Here is a 20,755-nt window from a genome sequence, read left to right as displayed (position 1 = left end):
TCGATGTAACATGTATAAAATCATTTAAAAATACAATTACAATTACAGTTACAATTACTACTACTACTACTACTACTACTACTACTACTACTACTACTACTATTATTATTATTATTATTATTATTATTATTATTATTATTATTATTATTATTATTATTAAATTTATATGCCGCCCACACTGCCCAGAGGTCTCTGGGCAGCTTACAACAATTAAAATTCAATACAGTAAAAGATAAAATAATTAAAATACAATTAAAATACAATTAAAATTGCCAGCGGACCCACAATACATTTTCAAGATGGCAAAAAAAAACCCTTAATTGACTGGAGGGAAGGCCTGCTTGAATAGCCAAGTTTTTAACTGGCTTTTGAAGACACCCAGCAAGGGTGCCAGCCGAATTTCGGTTGGGAGGGTGTTCCACAGCCGAGGGGCCACTGCCGAGAAGGCCCGGTTTCTTGTTTTTTTCCTTTCGGGCCTCCCTCGGCGTCAGGCCACTCAGCCGTACCTGCTGGCTATATCAGGTGATTCGGGTAGATCTGGGTGGGAGGAGGCGATCTGCCAAATATTGACGTCCCAAACCGTTTAGGGCTTTATATGTAATCATTAACACTTTGAAGTCAATGCGGAAACAGATGGGCAACCAGTGCAAGGCAACCAGTGCAAGGCAGCCAGAGTAGGGGAGATATGCTGATATTTTCTCACCCCACTAAGAAGTCTGGCTGCCGCATTCTGGACCACCTGAAATTTCCACATCAACCTCAAAGGCAGCCCCATGTAGAGTGCATTACAATGGTCTAATCTCAAGATTATGAGCGTGTGGACTAGAGTCCCAGCAGGAGCATGGACTTCTCTGCCTCCTCCAGCAGCTGCCTGCTCAGACAAGGAGGTGGGGCATGTGTTCCTGTGCACTGCCTGTGAGTGGGCAGCTGCTAGAGGAGGTGGAGAAAAGAAGTCCTGCTCCTGCTGGGATTGGAAGATTGTGCAACAGGGAATGAACATTGCATACCGGTTGGTGAGTGGAGGTGCCGTCGAGGGGGGCAGGGAATGCACTGTGGTGTTGCACTGACGACTTAGTTCACAGATGGCCACATAATACATTTGCAATATTTACTCACGCCCGCCTGCCCGGATGGACCAGATAAAAAGGCCAGGTGGGCTGGATGTGGCTCATGGGCCCTACTTTGGAGACCCCTGACTTAAGACAACCTGACATGAAGTGCTTCATGCTCATCTCTAGGTGATACCCTTTTGGAGTCAGTGCACCGTAGGAACCGAGTATATCTCAGGAAGAGTCTTAGACAGAATTTATATCTTGACTTTCACCCAATATGATCTGAGTTCCCCTCATATTTGTTCCTCTTCACAACAACCTTGTGAGGTAGGTCAGGTTGAGAATGTGTGATAGTTGCAAGGTCACCAGTAAGTTTCATGACTCACTTTTGAGTCCAAGTCTTTTGCACCAGTGGGCCTTGCTGCAGCTGGAGGGAATAGATTTTATCTCTCAAGTATCCTTCAGACAGGTGAACTATAAGAAGTCTGTTATCTTTTGGAAAACGATAGAAGAGATCATGGCAGTCAGCATGGTGTGGTGGCTGCGGCGTCTTTCACAATCCTTCCTCCAGCCACAGGGCTTATTTGATGATTCTGGTCCAGGCATTCTCATAGCCTAACAGGGTGAGGATGAATTAAGGCAGATGAACAATCAAGGGCTATCATATATGCTGATTTTTTAAGGAGGGCCAGATGAAAATGATTTAAAGCACGAATACCGGTGTCTCGTTGTGTTTGGTGTTCCTGCCTTTGTACAGCTGCATGCCTTGTTTTGTGCTGTTGACTAGTTGCCCTAATACTATCGGCCTGTGTTTTCCTAGGAAGAGGAGTGAGGCTGTATTACATTGGAGGGGAGGTGTTTGCCGAGTGCCTTAGCGACAGTGCCATTTTTGTCCAGTCTCCAAACTGTAACCAGCGCTATGGCTGGCACCCAGCCACCGTCTGCAAGATCCCGCCAGGTAATTCCCTTTGTCTTCTGTCTTGTCATGGCTTTTGGCCTGTTCATTCTTCTGTCCCGGTAAAGGCCTAGGAAGCGATGTGGAAGCATATTACTGTACATTGATCAAATGTGAGTAGTAGATCTGTATTTGGATGGGAGACGCCTGTTGCTTTCCAAGGCTCGGAAAAGTTAATTTCCGAGCTTGTGTTCCCAGAACTTTTCACTAGGATGTCAAGTGGCTGTGTTGGCTAAGGAATTCTGGGGCTTGTGATTTGAAAAGGCAGCTTCTCTGTGCTCTGCTTCCTCTTATAAGGTGTTGTGAGCCTTCTAGGAAAGAGCTGAGCCTCAACAATTCCAATATATCTCTGCTTGCTAGAGATGTTGAAAGTTACATGCGCGCATAGTGGAACTGTATAATAATCTGTGGATTGTGATTAGCTTAATTATTAATTCTGTGGAAATGGAAATCACTAATTCAGAAAACGTACACCTCAGCTTGTATTTACTTTTGAAAAGATTTTGAGTCATTGCGATTCAGCATGTGCTTGAAAGTGTATGCTGAAAAGCAGAATGAGGTCTTCAGATTTCTCTGCTGTGCAGAGTGCCTTGTATTTAGAGGAGTATTAAGGACTCATCAACAACTATGAAAGACTAATTTATGCAAATTAGCTTGTCTCTGTGGCAGGGGTGGTTCTTCTGCGAATTACAAAGACTTCCCATGCTGATTAGTTTCAGAAAGAACCCCCATTGGGCCTTTTTTATGTGAAGAATTTATTGTCCCTTTTCTCCTCTCCTCTGAAATTGCTATCAGAAAGACACCTATCGCACAGGTGAGCCAGGACATATACCTATACTGTATAAGCAACTCCATGGCTATCAAATTTCAGAGGTTATCTTTTGGAGATAAAGAACCTGAGGTGAAGCATGACCTCTCTGTCATGTCTTTGATATCTGAAGGGACATGTTTTATTTCCCCACTTCCAAACAACTGTGAAATGTTGGTTTTTCAACCAGCAGCTGGGCCTGTGCATGGAAAATTGTGCTTTAAGGCAGTGGTCCCCAACCTTGGACCTCCAGATGTTCTTGGACTTCAACTCCCAGAAATCCTGGCCATCACAGTTGGTGATGAAAGCTTCTGGGAGTTGTAGTCCAAGAACATCTGGAGGCCCAAGGTTGGGGACCACTGCTTTAAGGAGCCTTCATAGGTTAAACTGCAGTACTGCACCCAAGTTGCTGCTCCTGCCCTGAGTTTGATCGTGATGGGCTCTAGTAGTAGGTAGCTCAAAGTTGACTTAGTTGTCCATTCTTCGAGGTTGGTAAATTGAGTACCCAGCTTGCTGGCAGGCTGGCGCGGGGGGGCACAGTATAGCCTGCATAATTAAATTGATTTAAGCACTATGGGGGAGGTATATAAGGCACACACTTTATGTTTTGTGCTTTTGATTGCAAAGTTCACCTGTACTACATGGAGTAGGTGACAGGAGCAAACCAGGGGGCTTTGGTCAGTAGAATTTTACTTAATAGGAGTGTTTGGATGCCAACATTGAGTGTAGTGGGTTCAGCCCTTTCTTGCATGATGCTAAGAGAACTTTCCTTTTCCCAGCTTGGTGGGGATTGGAGAAAGAAAGGCTGTCTTCTATGAAGGAGGTATTTGTCTCAGTTTCCAGCATTATCTTCTGCCAGTGGACATCTACAGAGCTGTTATTTATTTTAATAATTGTTTATTTAATTTCTATACCTTCCATCTGGCCACAAAGGCCACTCTGGGCAGTTTACAACATAAAAAACAACAATCAGACCACATATGACCTAACCAGCTACATAACAAAAGCTTCAAACTAATCACAGAATAAAAACTGCAGTACATTTAAAAATACATACAAGAATATGTATTCTTCATCTCTCATAGCTGTGAGATTTTTCTCTTTTCTGCTAGAGCAGTGGCTTTCACTTTTTGCATCAGCTCTTATCTGTGGAGGCATCTGCGCATCAATACTAAGTAAATACTATACTTAGTAAATACTAAGTAAGTACTTTACTGCAGAGGCTTCTGGGGTTCTATGAAGGCATCCTGGCTGTCACAATGTCTCAGCAAGGATGGAGAGTGTGCTAACAGTCTACAGACCAAATTCTACTTAGGCTGCACAGTACAAGACAGGCTGCTTGGTTCTGGTGGATCTGCTGCTGTTCAAGGGATCTACTGTGTCCTTCTCAGTAAGGAGCTCAAGATATGTTGCCCAGGGTTCTCTGAAAAGTGGCTTGACAATTATGGACTTAGAGGTGTTATCAGAACATGAATTCAAATGTTCTGGAAGGGTGGCCAGTTTCTGGTGACGTTCCAGTCACCAAGCTTACGCTTATTTAGTAGTTTACCTCAGTTTGTGTGTATGTGCATGTGCGTGGATGCAAACAGTTAAAGAGCTGGTTGTTGTGGGTTTTTCGGGCTCTTTGGTCGTGTTCTGAAGGTTGTTCTTCCTAACGTTTCACCAGTCTCTGTGGCTGGCATCTTCAGAGGACAGGAGTCAGAACGCTGTCTGTGCTCAGTTAAAGAGCACTTTTACATTTATACACTATACCATACCATACCAAATCAATCTAAAAGTATCAAAAGATATGCTAGAGTTAAGGCAAAGAAGCAGTTTGTCAAGAGATAAGGGTTCTATTGTAACATGGAAAGGGAAGATTGAACTTCGAATTGTTCCAAAATTTAGTAAACAGCAATCATCTACCCATAAATCTATAAGTTTGATGTCCAAGATGACTTGTGAACCCGGTGAAGATGTTCAGATATGGTTGGGATAATATCCCACTTTTAAGTGTTTCATGATTCAGTCACTAGTAATTGTGCAGCCTCAAATACAGTGGTGCCTTGCATAACGAGTGCACCGTTTAACGACGAATCCGCATAGCGATCTTTTTTTTGGGATTGCTAATGCAATCACATTGCATGTTTTAATAGCCTAAACATTGCATTGTGATGATCGGTAAGCGTTTCACTTACCGATCTTCGCATTGCGATGTTTGCGGAACAGCTGATCGGCGGTTCCAAAATGGCCGCCGGGTGCCCCAAATGGCCGCCGGAACCATTTTTGCGCGATTTCCTCGCTTACCGAGGTGGTGAAAATGGCGGCGCTATGGAGGATCTTCGCATAACGGTGAGTTTTCGCCCCACAGGAACGCATTAAAAAAAGTTTAATGCATTCTATGGGGTCCCCCCCCGCATTGCGATGTTTCTGGATAGCGACGATTAATCTGGAAAGGATTAATGTCCCTATGCAGGGCACCACTGTACAGCACTTCAGGTTCTTTTGAGACTATTTTTGGTCTACTATTTACGTAATAATAATTTAACCTTTAAGGAGACAGTCTCCTTATTTGTAGGAAGGGAGGAGCCTATTGATATATTAGTAAATATTTGAAGTTAAGGTTTTAGGGCCACTTTTTCCTCTTCCTTGTTCAAAAGTTTATCTTCCTGTTTGCAAAGGGTTTCAGCCAGAGGTGTGCAATTTTGTGTGTGCCCTCTGAATTAGCCTGCATAATACCTTTTGTGAAATGTTCTGTGGTGTGGAAGGTGTCATCCTTTCTTGCCTGTTACAGCGGGGTGGTGGAGCCCAAAATGAAGAGGGTTCTTTCTCTCCTGCAGTCAGCAGAGCCTTGTGTGTCTTGTGCCCTTTGCTGGTCACATTTTTACCTTTGGCCTGGTATTGTGCTCTGTATCTTCAACAGGATGTAACTTGAAGATTTTCAACAACCAGGAATTTGCAGCCCTTCTGGCTCAGTCTGTGAACCAGGGCTTTGAGGCTGTCTATCAGCTGACTAGAATGTGCACCATCCGAATGAGCTTCGTGAAGGGCTGGGGTGCTGAATACAGGTGAGAATCCTTCTCTTGGGAACCCTTTAGTCATCTGTACCAGCCTTCCGCAACCCTTTGACCTCCCATCAGCCGAAGCATTAGCAGCCCAATAGTAAAAGAGGATGGTGTTGCAGTTTAGAGAACAGCCAGGCAGGGGAAGGGTGATCTGTAGGTTTCCAGTTTCTATAGTGGTTCCATGAAATGGAAAGCAACCTGTCTCACGAGCAGGGTAGTGAGCAACTGCTGTGCATAAGAAACTATGGTATAGTAAATTAGAAAGCAGTGGTGAGCGGGGATAGACTAAGACTGCCTGTAGCCATAGGCTGTGTAGGTAGAGATCCAGGTTCGGGAGGGATTGTTTGGAGCCCAACTGTTGCTGAGCTGAGAGCACCAGGGTGGCAGAGAGCACTCAGCGGCTCCCCAGTGCCATGCCCTGTGACGTTGCTCCTTGCGATCTGCCGTCCTGTGCCAAGGCCTGCTTCTGGCAGCTGCTTGTAAGTGTATGACTTACAAAAGGCCCTCCTTTTCGTTTAGTGGCTCAGCCTGGAGCTTTAAGCCTCTCAAGTTACTTCTTGCAACTTCTCCAGATGTCTGGAATCCATCTTGTTTTGAAATCAGCTTGCTTGCTGTTGAGGCTGGATTTATTTTTATTTTTTTTGTCTCGGCTAGCTGCCCTGGTTCTTAATAAGATCCAGATGAGTGAGTTGTATTGGGTGGGGAGCCGTTGGCCATTGTTAGAGTATTGTAGCACCATCCAGAATGCCATTTGCACTTGGCATTCTCCAGCGATTTAACGTGTCACATGGCTACGGTGTCTGATGGTCTTCGTTGCAGCAGAGGCTGAGCCTCTCTCATGTATTCTCCCCCCCCCTCTGCCCGTATTGCTTTTGTACACCACATTCTACAAAACAGATGTTTTCGGAAGCTGGAAGCTTCCAAATCTCCAGTGGTAGAGTATAGAATGGCTAGGCCTTCCTGGCCTGGGAATGGCTGTGGTGGCTCACTTTAAAGATTATAAGTTGGTCAAAATAGGTCTGGGTTGTGTTTTCAGACAGCATGCATATTTGGTAGGGAAAAAATGTACTGGAAACACCTACAAGCTTGGAAGGAGAGCTTAAGGCAGTGTAGATTCAACAGCTGGAATTCCAAAGGAAAGGGATGCAGAAAATCTGCATTTTAAGAATTCGGTCTTTATCTTAAACCCTGCAGTACTGTTTCAAGTCCTCAAGCTAAGGGAAGCTTACAGTGCAGGGCAAATCTTTTGAGAAGTCTCACAGGCTAGAGCCATCCACTGGCAGCTCCATGCTCCCTTCCAATCGCTCCAGAGCTTGCAGTCAACTAGCCACTCCTGGCAGAAGGAGGGAAGACGAGCCTCCCTGCCAGGCTGACAAGTGGCAGCAGCCAGACAGGTGAGTGGACAGTCCGCCCCCCCTCCCAGTTGGGTGGGGCCCTCTATGACCCACCCAACTGAATGCAGCCTGCCTACCTCTTCTCTGGGATTCAGTACACCACCTGCTTCCGACGTGGCTTACCAAGCACCCAGTGACTGGCTTTTCATGACGTATGCAGGTTTTTCTTTTGCTCTTCTTATATATTAACAGAAGCAGAGGACAGAAGGAACACCTTAAACCAGGGTCGTGCACATGAACCCTCAAGGTCCTCCCAGCATGCCCATCCCTCTGATTTTTTTTTAAAAGGTTGAAATGGCTCATCACACCCTCTGGCAACATGATTGGCCATTTGGGGACATTTTCTGTCTGCACATCGTATAACTTCACTTCCAGTTGTAAATCAGGTCCCTTCAACTCCAAATAAGATTGTAAGGACTGAAACCACCCTCCAGCGGCCAGCTGTGCGCTCTAGGGCCAAGATCGGCTATGTCTAGTCCTACAGAGTACTAAGCATGCACAGGCTGAAAAATTCTTCTATGAGCCAAAGTTGTACAAATACCTCCTCCCTGCCCCCCCCATTTTATTTTTGGGAATAGTTTTCCAGACATGTAATTCTTGCTCTCCTTGTTGTTTTCAGGCGTCAGACAGTCACAAGTACTCCTTGCTGGATTGAGCTCCATCTGAACGGCCCATTGCAGTGGCTGGACAAGGTCCTGACACAGATGGGCTCTCCAAGCATCCGTTGTTCCAGCGTGTCTTAAAGTTGAGGCAAGAGCCAAGACTTGAAAATGGGATCTTTTCAGTTCATGACCAAGAACAAAATACATCAAACTCTTTAAGAATTCACCTGTCCTCCTTCTGAATAACTGACATCCGTGAACATTAGGCTTGTGGCCAGTTTCCCAGTGCCTGATCCTATACAGTGACCGGTCCTTTCTTTCAGTGAAAGATGTTCCAGCACCGTGGATGTGACTCTGAAGTAACTCCGCTTACGGATCTTGTCCCAGCTGTTGGCCTTTCAGTTGTAGTAATTCTTCCAACTGAAGTAGCAGACATTTTGACCCACTGCCAGTTTGGGGCGCTTGTTTGGGATGACCTCCTCTTGCAAACACTGACGTCTGGGGTCTCTCTGTACAGAGCTGCTCTTGGCAGCAGTTCTCAGGTGGGAGAGAGGAAGACAAAAGTCCTCATCTTCTCCCCACCATCACTTGATCAGGAAACATTCACCTGTGACTGACAGGTGAGAGCAGCTCAAAAAGGACCAAGAAAGCTCTTAACATTCCTTTTTAAAATATTTGCTTCTGCCTTTACATGTCCCCTTGCTTGTGTGCCCATCTCAGATACACCATTTACAGAAGCAGCGAGGAAAACCCTTTGGATTAAAGTCTACCCATCCACAGGCGAGGGAAGAAAGTTGAAACATTTTCCTAAGAGGAATTTAATCATTGTTTTGTATTAAGGAAAACAAACATTGCTGTTTTATCACAGAGATCTCAGAGATGGGATTAACTGTAAGAAATTTAGATAACCCCCCCCCCCTCAACCTGCATGTTTTCTGGAGTTGCTTACTGCCGGGTGATCTTGCCATTTCTTTCAGAGGAATCTGGCATTGGGACCTTTGTTGCATTAACTCCACCAACTTAGGTGTGTCCTCCCAATGTATTGACTGTTAAGGTTTGTTTCAAGGGATCTAAGAGTTCAGTAGGAGAAACTTTCAGAAAAGAGAATTAGCCAGTCTTACTTCAATGGGCTGACAGTCAGAGAGAGGCTCAGCCTAAAGGGATTCGTGTTAGAAACAGAGGTTAAGATCAAATGGCTCACAACAAATTCAGCCCAGCGTGGGATTTGGGACACTCTTTTCAATGGCTATGTAATCACCTTAGTCACTTAACTGCTCAATGCAAATTAATATTCACCATTCCCAAAGACAGGCAACATCAGTTATAAATAAGAAATGCATGATCAGCTACTGTGCAGTTCCAAGTTCCTAATTCCAGCCTTAATGACGGGACAATTCAATGCATTGTTGGTTCTCAGTGTCTGAGGAACAGATTCATAGTCATGCTTACTGCCCTGTTAAGACCACGTCTGTGTGTATTGGTCAGTATTCTTGACTGTAAGGACAAAACCAGAGTGTGGTAGCCATGTTGATGAAATCTAGCAATGACAAATGATCTGTTTCCAGACAGGATGTGTGCCAAGCTCTTGGGACGGACATCCAAATCTCCTCTTTCTATATTTTCAAGAACTTCTCCTCTTTTATATTTAGCAAGAGCTGAGAGTCTCAGCACTATAGAGGAATATGTCACTGGCCCTTTAGACAAAGAAAAGTTTTTAACAAGTTCTCAAGGCTACCACATAAAGAGTTCCCAAGCTAATCATATGACCCAGCTTTTGGGCACTGCTTATGAAAAAAAATATTTTGGGTGGATTTTGTGCCTGAGGAAACATCTGGAAGCACTGCTTAGGAGATGCCACTTAAGGTATAATGTTTTTACATACAAATTTAAAACAGGTATATGTCCCTTCCAGCATGTGTAATTTACTGGCATGGCAGCCTTCATGAGGCTTCATTGCTGTGAATGGAAGTTTGCAAGAACGTAACCTTCATGCCTTTTGTTGGAGAAGACCATGTGTAGATTATCATCAATAGCAAAATTCAGAGCCAGAAAAATATCTTAAATCTAGTTGCATCTACTACAGAAAAATGCCAGGTATTTCTTTTTATAAGTGTACAGGGATGCATTAACAGCTCTTAAGACTATGAATTTATAAATGATTATCCTGAAAGGCTCATCTCCATATATATGTAGAAAAATAAAGAGGGCACTGTAGAATTTCCCACTTCCTGTATACCATATGATGGTGAAGTGCACAGGAGATGGTTGTTGTAGGTTTTTCGGGCTGTTTGGCTGTGCTCTGGAGGTTTTTCTTCCTAACGTTTCGCCAGTCCCTGTGGCCGGCATCTTCAGATGACAGGAGCTAGAATTTTGTCTGCATTCTGAACATAGACGGGCAAAATGTGAGGAAGAAAAACCTTAAGAACACGGCCAAACAGCTCAAAAAACCCACAACAACCATCAGATCCCGGCCATGAAAGCCTTCGAGAACACATTGCACAGGAGAGTCTGAAAGTTATTTTCCAGAGATGGTTTTACTGCTTCAATGAGAAAAAAGTGGCTGGGTTTTTGTTTGTTTTAGTGTTCTGCTGCAACATTTGTAAGCTGCAGAGGGTAGTAATTTCAAATAAGTTATTTGTTAACTTTCTTATAGTTATCATAAATTTAATTTTCAGCTCTTTTCACTCCAGATCAAATATTCTCTCTTAAGCTGTTGTACAGATTTTAGTTGAAGAGGCACCGTTGGCTTCCAGTGTGTTTGTCAGAAGATGGCTTTTTGGTTAACTTTAGAACAGCTATTTATTTCACAACGTCTGCATCAAGGATCCACCTTTCTTTCATCATATGTTTTTTATCTGGGACACTACAATGCCATGGAAGCCAGTGGGGATGTTCATGTTAATAAAGCTATTCTACTTGTATAGATGTATCTAGCGACCCTAGCCATTTATAACTGGATGTTGTTGTTTCCTTGGCTTTGTCATATGTACATATTCTGCCTTTGATATTTATTCATCACCCACGGTGGGAGTGGGGAGAGTAAATATTCCTATTTAGTCTACAGGGAACAAGCAGAAGAGGAATTCTCAACCTTAAAAAAACCCCAAAAGAGTAGTAAATACAGTACTTCCCTTTGTAACCTGTCATGTCTTACTATCTTACTAGGTATACTTTAACTCAAGCCAAATTTTTCATTGGTATGACTTCTCTAAGAATCCAATTACATTTGGATTAAGTGTATCTTTTAAGTGTATCCAGTTTGGTGTGATAAGCTTGCTTTATGTCTTTGGACCATACAAGCTGAAGCCATCCCACATACAGCAAAACAGATATCGGTGGTTGCGTCCCTCTTAGTGGAACTTTGTAGTTTCCTATATTAGTGAAATGTCATTTATGGAAGGTTCCAAATTTTAAAGGATATATGTATAATCTTTGCCATTTCCTCAGAATGCAAGCAGTGCCTTCAGGTAACAAGGTTGAATGGAAAGGCTTTCGTTATTTTTAACGTGGCCAGCACACTTTGTAGCCAAATATTAGATCATTCAATGAGATTCACCAAAGCACCTAGACAACAGGGACTTTCAAAGCTTTCATACTTTTATTGCAGTTTTGTGTCCTTTTCTGATCCACTGGTGGGATCTTCTGTGAGCCATACAGCTACCTGTGCAGTTTGAAACCTTTTTTAAAAACTGCCTAAGCTACTTCTTTTTCCTACAAGGATGAAAAACTTCCTTTCTGGATACAGGATGCAATCCAGCAAAATTTACTCAAGTGCACTTAATGTTCTTGCATCCATACAACATACTACTAGTGCTTCATTCTGCCTTGCCTAGTAAGGTTCAAGATAGGACCTTGGCAGTGGTGCTGTCCAATTCTGGCTTCCTCCACTCCTTCCATTGACCTGTTGCTTAGTTTTCCATCCCACTCTGCTCTGCTTTAGGCAGGAAGGGTAGGTGGGCAGTGGGATAAGGAAGGAAGCATGTGGGGTCTATTGTTTTTCTCTTGAGCTGCGACTCTGTTGAGATGAGCACCATGTCAGTCAGGAGGGATATTTCCTTGCCCCAGTAAATGCTCAGCCTCTTTTCTCTTCCACAGAGGAAGCCCTTAGAAGACAGCTCATGCCCATCCCGACCAGACCTGTTCTGATCTATGCAGGGCATGTATGTCTTCTACTGCAGGTTAAAAAAGCCACACACATTTAAATGCCACATGCAGAACTATTCAGAGCTCCTCATCATTTGAAATAATATGTACAAAACAAGTCTGTACAATGCATGAACTGCATAGGGCCAGGAACCTTGCAGATTCCTAGTTCTGTCTGGAAGCGCACTTCAGAGTGGAGACGGATGAATCTGTGAGATCAACTTTCTTCCTTAGAAAGAAAAATTGTGAGGAGATAGGTTGTCCCATTTATAATGTATTAGCTCTGACAAATTTGGAATGAATTGAACAACAGTGAAAATCCACACCTGCCTAATCAAGAGGTAAAGCTGTTCCCAGCATTGAAAGGATAAGATCATGGTGTGTCCTACCTGCTTTACAGATATCAAAGATGAAAAGCCTACTGGAAATAAAGTGGAAAACCTAATTCAGCACCACAAGCTCTGCTGAATACACAGAAGTGTCAGACCTGGGCGTTTGAAATGTAAGCACTCAGAGCTTTTTGCCAGATGGAAAAAGCTGTCTTAATTCATTCTCCTTATTTAAAATTTTAAAACATTAACTTCTTTGTCTTAATTTTGAAGAATGTGTGAATTTGGTAAGTTTTTATAAACAATAAAATCCTTATTCATCCCTTGTTTTTTATTTATATTTTTATATGCCCATAATTTTAAATTGTGCAGTGCTCTGATACAAATAAGAACCCCTACTTCAAATGGGCTAATCATTTTACACAATTCTGATTCTCAGTGGCACTGAACCTTAACCACTTTCCCTACTCCCAGAGCAAAAGAGCACTGCTTAGAATATCCTAAGCATTTAGGTCTTGCTTGTAGTTTTCAGTTTCCTGTGCCATAATAAACTTCTAAAATGAGAGGCATTTGGACTCAAGCTTATCGCTGCCTGAAATGAACTCTGCACATGTTCAGAAGCACTCCTCTTTTAATGTCTCTGTGTTTCTGACATTTAAAATATACTCTGGCACCAGGTTCTGGCTCAAATAAAACTCTGCCGGTGCCAAAAGTGTACGTACATGGGTGCAAGTTGAGAGAGGAAATGAGAACACTGTGTGGCTTTTTAAATCCAAAATTTTAATACTTTTTTTGACAGATAGCAGCAAAATATGCCATTTGATTGTATGTATCTATAGTAGAACCTCCATTTAGCTGTGCGTGCCTTGGCTATTGAAGAAGGAGCTGTTGGGTTCTTCTCATTTATTTGAGTCACTAGCCGGCCCTTTGACTGTTTCACTTCGGTTTAAGTCTTCTACGGCTGCTGGCAGGCGTATCCAGATGGCTTTGACTATTTTTGGTGACAGTGATGAAACTATTTTTTGTTTTGTAATTTAATTAACATTGATCCAAGTTGCAGTATGTATTGCTTTGCATTTTTTAAAGTTAAGGCTTGTGCTATTAATAAATTAGTAGCTATCACTTGCTGGAGTAATTGGAAATCTGCCTGTGGCAGGTTGGAGATCTAAATATGGTCTCAGTTGGAGTCGGCTAGCTTAAGCCTTTCAGGGGTAGTCAACAAAAGTTTATAAAAAATAAATCCAAATGTGAACCAACTCTAAAAGCTACCTGTTAAATCCCCATTTCTGGACTAAACAAGCAAGATGTAGGCTAAATTGCAAGAGGGGTGTAAAGAGCAAAGCAGCAGGTAGGTCTTTCTACCTCTTGGTATTTCAAGGGGTAAATGGGGTAGCAGGCTGTATCACTGATTAAATTTCTCCTGGTAGAAAGATACATGGTTAGCTCCTTTTATCCAGTAGCAAAATTTGAGCAGCATTTAATATAGCTATATGTATTTATTTATGTAACTCTGTAGTCAGCTCAGATCTTTATTTGAAAGGATTTTTGGGATTGGAGCATTAACAATTTCATTTGGTGAAGTTTCTTTTCTTTTTTGAACACACTACTGATGAAGCCAGACTTGGAAAGCTCTAAATACTAATCCCAAGCAGGAAAGTTACAAAGGGCACAATTCAGCTGTACTTAAGTGCATGACTAATCTCTTCCACTGATACCAGTAAAAAAAAGTAAACAATTTTGGCTGGATCACACCTACAATACTCACTCTTGTCCTACTCTGTTGGCTTTCATAAACTGACACTTACTTTTGGTGCTGCTATTATGCCATCTCTGTTTCTGATATGCTTGAAAAGAAATTCATGCCAGCCGCAGTGAAATGAAAAGTCTTGGGGTGGGTAGTTAACAATGTATTTTACTTTGGTGTGTTCAAGTACATCTTCATGTAGATCAACTGGCATGGCAATAGTTATTATTCAGACTCTGACATAGTCAGTTTGTTTTAGACATCAAGTATGTTCCAAGTTAAATGAGTAGATTAACATTTTCAATAATCTGTTTCCCGATCTCCACAATTGATAATACTACTCAGGGCCTTCCTAATGAGATGCCTTCATGTTTAGATGGCGAGATCAGGTTTCTTCAAGAAAAACAGTCTCCTTCTAACTCTTGAGGAGTGCTTTGCATCAAGTGGTCTGCTTTCTCCTTTCTTTTTACCTGCAATTAATAACCTTTTGCATATCATTTATGGTCTTTAGCCTGTTAAAATTAAAGGCACCTGTAACATCTGTGTCTTATTTCTTATGTGAAATTTGCATAATTTTTTGTGTATGTGTCATTATAATAAACTTTTGATTATCATTTCCTAGAAAAGCCTTTGGGAAAAATGACGGTAATGGAGGAGCAGCTTTATAGGGAGTGGGAAGAAGAAGGGAGGATGTTGGGAAGCAGGGGTAAATTGAATAGCTCACTCTCCTAGACTCCAGTTGAGTTAGTGATGAAATGTAACCTGTTTCCATCACAAACACTGGGTGCTTGGTTACTTGGGTAAATTGTATGAGAATTTTCTTAGGGCTAGGCTCCGTATGCACTCACAGCTCTCAATATTTTTTAAATAGGAGCCTCATTCCTCTCTCCATTAGGACTGTTGTGCTAGCGGAGGGGATAAAAGGAAAGAAAGATGCCATAAACTTAACATACAGTTCTAGGACCCTTCATTCTCCCTGTTTCATGTTTTTACTCTGAGCACAAGTACTAGTTAGTTGTTTAGAAACATGCTCTAATGATAGTGCAGGCAGGATCTTTGTTCTGGAAGTGGAAAGACGCCTTCTCTATAACACCCAAGGCTGACTGTATTTAGCACTAGACATAAGTAAAATTGTGTGAAAACTATGTTCTTCGATTTTCTGCCTAGTGGTGAGCATTTCGACAGGAGTTTCTTGAGAATCCAAGAATTTAAATTCAGGGCAAAATGTGTCCAGCAGAATGCCTGCAGGCACATGCGCACACAAGTGACACCACTCAGGTCCTCTAGATGCCCAGGAGATTTTCACCCTTGCCCTGTTTTCGTTGGAAGGGGGCTCCTCATTGTGGAGGGCCTCCTCTGGGCTTAAAAGAGATGGAGGGAGAGGAGCTTGAAATCATATGAAATTGTACCTGCAACCCCTAAAGGGTGCTTGGGGGCCTTTATCTTGAAACGTTATTTTGGGAATATTGGGGTGGACTGTTTGAGGTCTGGTGGGGTGGTGCATGTGTCCTGCATCTCTGGAAGTACCCATCTCAATTTAAATGACAAACATCTAAATGTATCTTATTCTCACCAAACCTGTGTCCATGGAGTTTATTTTTCCTTTCTCCTATGCTAAAAACTCCCACCTACAGTTTAGCATTCTCATCATTCATTCTCTTTCAACTGCCCTGTTTCAAAGTTTGTGCATGATTCGTGTTTTAATCTCCCAGCCCAATCTCCATCCTATGATTTTTAACTCTTAAGAAACCATAATTTAAGCAGAATTTATTCAGCTCATTTACAATACAAAACAGGAAGAAAAGGTACAATCAATTTTTACTGTGTCTTTACGCTGTCTAGCTAACCCATCTATAGTAAAAGTCTTCTACACAATTCCCCTTGATGGATGGAAGCTGTGTAAGAACTCTGCTTTTCCATTATGCTGAGAAGTCACCTACTGAACTGCGTCCAACTCTACTTCAAAAACAGCAAAAGAAGTGTGTTGCTTCTACTCACACCAGAGCTTTTTAATAGATTCTTTCTGCTTTAAAGTGCTTCCACTAGTTGAAGATTCCTTTGTTCCAGTGAAATGGATCATACGTTCTAGCACTAAGACCTGGTGAGAGATAAGATAACTTTCCTGGAGAATTTGTCTCCAGTATGTGCTCTAGACAACTACTCTTTAGGACTGCAACCTTGCTTGTTTCTTGTACAATACCTACTTGCGACAGGATTGTAAAAATTTGAGGTGTGGCCACTCCAATTGCACCAGAAGCAGCTATTCTGATTAGTAAGCCAGGTGCAACTGAAAGTCAAGTCTAAAAGATCAGCAGTAGTTCTTCATCAGATAGTCCCAAAGATACTCCCTCATTTCCTATCAAAAACTATAGATACACCTGTTCTTCATTCATTAAATAAAAAGAGCCTTCCATAATCAAAATCTGAAGTATATATCTTATGCAGTTTCAGGCAGTTGGTACCCAATCAAATGGAGAAAAACTTTTAAGAGTGGAATGATGCATCATCTTCTTGTCATGCCTGTGTTACTGCTATATATATATATATATATATATATATATATTTAAATATATATATTTATTTCAGCTGCATGGGGAAGGGATGTACGTAGGGATCACTGGAAACATCCAGTCAAAATAAACATTCAAAACAAATGATTCAGAATAAAAATTGCAAGGTACCATTTCTGTTCCCAATATGGTTTTTCATGTACATGTATTTCCAGAAAGATCACATCTTTCCTTCTCACCTACCATAGCTGAAGGTGTGTGCACGGGAGGGAGGCTTTCCATTGGTAAGCCCCTTTCCCCACCCTAGATATTGGCCTTTTTTCTGAAATGGAGATAAAAAGAACCCAGGAGAAAAGATCCACAAATGAAAATGCTGCAGAGAGAGAGAGACTGTGCAGCAATTTTCTTTTCTTTTTCTTTGAGCTGCAAGAGGATTACCAGATACATCGGCTGCTTTGTTGACTTGACAACCTAAGTCTAGAGTGACGAATCCAAACAAAACAACCATCTACATATCAGTGCCGGGGATTTAACAGCATAACCAAGGCATAGTCTTCTTTCTTGTACCCACTGCAAAAAACTATATCCTAGTCAAAGAGAAATCACTATGGCAGTCAGTAACTGGAGGTACTTGCTGCACAATAATCTCCATGTGTTCCACATCACAGCATCCAGGAGCCCTCAGTTGTCCTCCTCAGAAGATAGGCTTTCAATCTCATCCCGGTCTCCTCCAATGGCTGTCCAGAAGGCTTTGGCAACCTGTGAGTTGAGAGTCAGTAAGAACAAGGAAAGCCTCTGCCGATCTTCACACCCTACCTGAAACATCCTCAGACTACAAACGTGTAACAAATGTCTAGTGTTAGAATTTTCAGACATGAATTAGCGGAGCAATATGGACTCTGCACCTAAATGACATTTAACGAAAAGAAGTTTATTTTTAAGTGACATTTTTAACAAAAAATGTCTGCCATAAGCCACATTCAGCAATGTTTAGCGTAAGTTATCTCATAACTATCTGAAAAGCAACATAACTCCTCTTCATCCCACACCTCTACAAAGTGTCAGAGTGACTGCAAGGGAAAGGGAAAATATGCACGGGGATTTCAATCTGAGCTGTCCCTAATGCTGACTGCAGAAAGAATGCATGAATTTGGGGCTTTATTGGATGGTTCAGCTGCTACCCATCTTCCCCTCTGACACCAAAAACTTTGTCTCGCTGACCATCTTTTTAACCCTACAAATGCCAAACAGGACACAAAGAACCCACTATGGTTTTGCTCTGCCCCAGGAATAAACTGATTCCCTGCTCTGCCCTGCAGTCATCACACAAATATCTGTTGCCATCTGGTCATGATGCTTATAGTGGAATTTTCTACTTTAAACAGAAAGGGTGCATTTAACACTTACATGTTTTAGAATACTCACCTTTTCTGCATGTAATTTTCTTTGTTCATGAGGCAGTGTTGATGCCTTTTCTGCGGGGACAAAAAGGAAATAAATATTACCTTTAGGAAGGGGCATTTTCCAGTTGGACAGATATAGGCAGAAGAGATCTAACTCAAAGAAAGACACAAAGAAAATGGAAGAGAAACTTGGCATTGTAACCATTCTCATCAGAAGCCCTTCCCCAAACTGCTCCTACATTTGGTACAGAAGTGGAATGCACCAAATTTATATGCCACAAAGAACTGAAGAACTGCCCTTAATAAGCAGCCAGATGTGCTTCTCCAACATATACCTCATACAGGCATGAAAGACCAGCACTGTGTAGAGTTACACAACCAGAAAGCATGCACACACTTTAGGCACACATCAACTTTCACCTTGTCCACAGCGAGGCCTGCAGAGGGTAGTGGCTTGCAGAATATGGAAATTAACCCCCTCCTCTTCTTGATTTAGTGCCCTGAGAAAAAGCTTTATGGATCAGACTCAATCTCTGCCCAATGAAGTTGGCAGAGCATGGGAAGAGAAGAAACAGGGGGGCCTCACAACTTGGGCCCTCTCTTATTGCAAGACGGCTACAGGTACTCAAAAGGGGAAAACTGACTGACTTCTAGTCCTCCTCTTTGTTGTTGTTTAGCTGTTTAGTCGTGTCCGACTCTTTGTGACCCCATGGACCACAAGACGCCAGGCCCTCCTGTCTTCCATTGCCTCCCAGAGTTGGGTCAAATTCATGTTGGTCACTTTGGTGACGCTGTCCAACCATCTCATTCTCTGTTGTCCCCTTCTCTCCTCCTGCCTTCACACTTTCCCAACATCAGGGGCTTTTCCAGGGACTCTTCTCTTCTCATGAGATGACCAAAGTATTGGAACCTCAGCTTCAGGATCTGTCCTTCCAGTGAGCACTCAGGATTGATTTCCTTTAGAATGGATAGGTTTGTTCTCCAGCACCACAATTCAAAAGCATCAGTTCTTCGGTGGTCAGCCTGCTTTATGGTCCTCTAGGCCTTAACTAAATCTGTGTTCTCCCTTCCCTTCTTCATCAGTTCTTGGCAGCCAGCAAATCCACTGCACTTTCCGTTTTCAATGTTCTCCATACCTCCCGAGCAGCTGTTCCAACAAATCTCATCTCTCCTCTTTCTTGTGCATGTTGCCCTGGCCTCTTCAGTGCCTGCTCTCTTCATCTTATTAGGCATTTCCCCATGCCTTGGTCTTAAGGAAACTACATCTTTTGTGGCTCCAGAGGCCAGATCCTGGTTTGGCTGATGGAAACTCAGTGTAATCATCATAAGATACTTAGACTGCTTCATCAGCTGCAGACACATCTCACAATTCCAACTGGTCAAAGGCTGGCATGTTCTTCCTGTGCCACTCAAGCCAAATCCAGTCTGCAAGGTACAAGTCATCGTGTCCTCATGTTTTCTAGGTGGGACCTGGGCATGGCCCCAGTTAGTAACAGCAGTTTATTTGGTCTATTTTAATCCAGATTTTTACTGCATCCAACTCCTAAGTCTCAAGACAGTGAGGAATGCAAGATTTCTGTTTTCTTGCAGGAAAAAAAATATGAATTTGGGTGGCTTGTAATGTTCACCTAAAAATATAATGCTAGTATTATGGGATCTAAAGTTCTTGGCAGCTGTTAACATAACCAGAAGGCAGATTTTTATATAGCTGTTAAAATAAGCTGAGGACAGGGTACATGATCCTCCATTTCCATTCCTCCTCTCTTGCTTCATTTCAGTGTTGCAGAGAAATGGGTGGCAAGCACTTCCATCCTTCAAGATGCTTATGGTGCTGCTATATCAGCATTATCAGGCAAAAGGAACACTAGCTGATGCCCTTTTCCTCATGGCCACTCACATGTCAGTAGTACTGGTAAAGCTACATTTTCCAGCACTCTTTCTGCCTGTCATACTGCAACAGCAGCATAGCAGGTGCCAGACTGGGAGGAGAAAGACAAATTGCTCCTTACATTTCTCCATTCCTCTGTGGAAGTAGTAAGGAACCTTGGCAGAGTGACGTGTGAGAGCCTTAGCCTCTTCATAGTGGGCATGGCAAACAGAGAAGGAAAGCACACTGTTTTCTGAGATTTGGCAAACAGTTCAGGGTGGTACCTTTCATTTCCTTCAGCTTGGAGAACAGGCGCTCAAAGTTCTCTAAATCTCCTTCTGCTGAAGTGAGACTAGCAAGTTCTTGAATGTCCATATCGAGCATGGGATCTACAAGAAGCAGCAACAGAAAAATGGCTTTAAGTTAGGTGATATTTTCTTGTACAGGAGTTTGGCCCCAAGCACACCCACACTTCCAACATTTCCTAGTTCTTAATGGTTCTACTTAGTATAACGAGTTAGTAGGGTGCATATGGAGGAGGTCATGCCTCCTGACCGCTTCCTAAGAAACAAAGACATCTCTTACCAGCCGTGGAGTCAGCCTGAAAACCGTTTGCATCAGCTACATCTTCTCCTGTGTCCACCGTGGAGTCGGCTATCTCTGCTGGTAAGGGATTTGGCTAAAAGAGAAGAAAAAAGCAAGTTAGATCCAAAAACATCTGCACACAAAGACAGCGGAAAACTCCAGCCTGATCTATGGTGAGCTGTTTCCCAGGGCTATCATGGGCAGGTGATGGCAGTAACCTCTGGGAAATTCTTCTGGAAATCTGGGCAGAGCAGAGTTAATTCGACAATTTGACAGACTGTGGAAAAGAGGAAAATCTGGATCACATAAAGCATTGATG

The 20,755-nt window shown here is 42.5% G+C and overlaps 2 protein-coding genes across 4 annotated transcripts in view; one reads left to right on the top strand and one right to left on the bottom strand.

Moving 5' to 3' along the window:
* The window catches only part of SMAD3 (SMAD family member 3), a 69,361-nt gene extending 58,581 nt beyond the window's left edge, over positions 1-10,780 (top strand). For all 3 annotated transcript variants that reach the window (XM_072981830.2, XM_072981831.2, XM_072981832.2), the window contains exons 7-9: positions 1,873-2,010; positions 5,718-5,862; positions 7,873-10,780. In XM_072981830.2, coding sequence (XP_072837931.1) covers positions 1,873-2,010; positions 5,718-5,862; positions 7,873-7,996 — 407 coding nt within the window. In that variant the 3' untranslated portion in view covers positions 7,997-10,780. The remainder of the gene's footprint in view (positions 1-1,872; positions 2,011-5,717; positions 5,863-7,872) is intronic.
* Positions 10,781-15,823: 5,043 nt separating this feature from the next.
* AAGAB (alpha and gamma adaptin binding protein) overlaps positions 15,824-20,755 on the bottom strand; it is a 40,504-nt gene continuing 35,572 nt past the window's right edge. The window contains exons 7-10 of the mRNA XM_020810019.3: positions 20,437-20,530; positions 20,136-20,240; positions 18,007-18,056; positions 15,824-17,340 (exon numbers count right to left, since the gene is read on the bottom strand). Of these exons, the coding sequence (XP_020665678.3) occupies positions 17,263-17,340; positions 18,007-18,056; positions 20,136-20,240; positions 20,437-20,530 (327 nt within the window). The 3' untranslated portion in view covers positions 15,824-17,262. The remainder of the gene's footprint in view (positions 17,341-18,006; positions 18,057-20,135; positions 20,241-20,436; positions 20,531-20,755) is intronic.

This window comes from Pogona vitticeps, chromosome 12 (genome assembly GCF_051106095.1).
Source record: "Pogona vitticeps strain Pit_001003342236 chromosome 12, PviZW2.1, whole genome shotgun sequence".
Taxonomy (NCBI): domain Eukaryota; kingdom Metazoa; phylum Chordata; class Lepidosauria; order Squamata; family Agamidae; genus Pogona; species Pogona vitticeps.
Note: the sequence above shows the minus strand (reverse complement) of the source record. Positions and strands in the feature narration are given on the sequence as shown.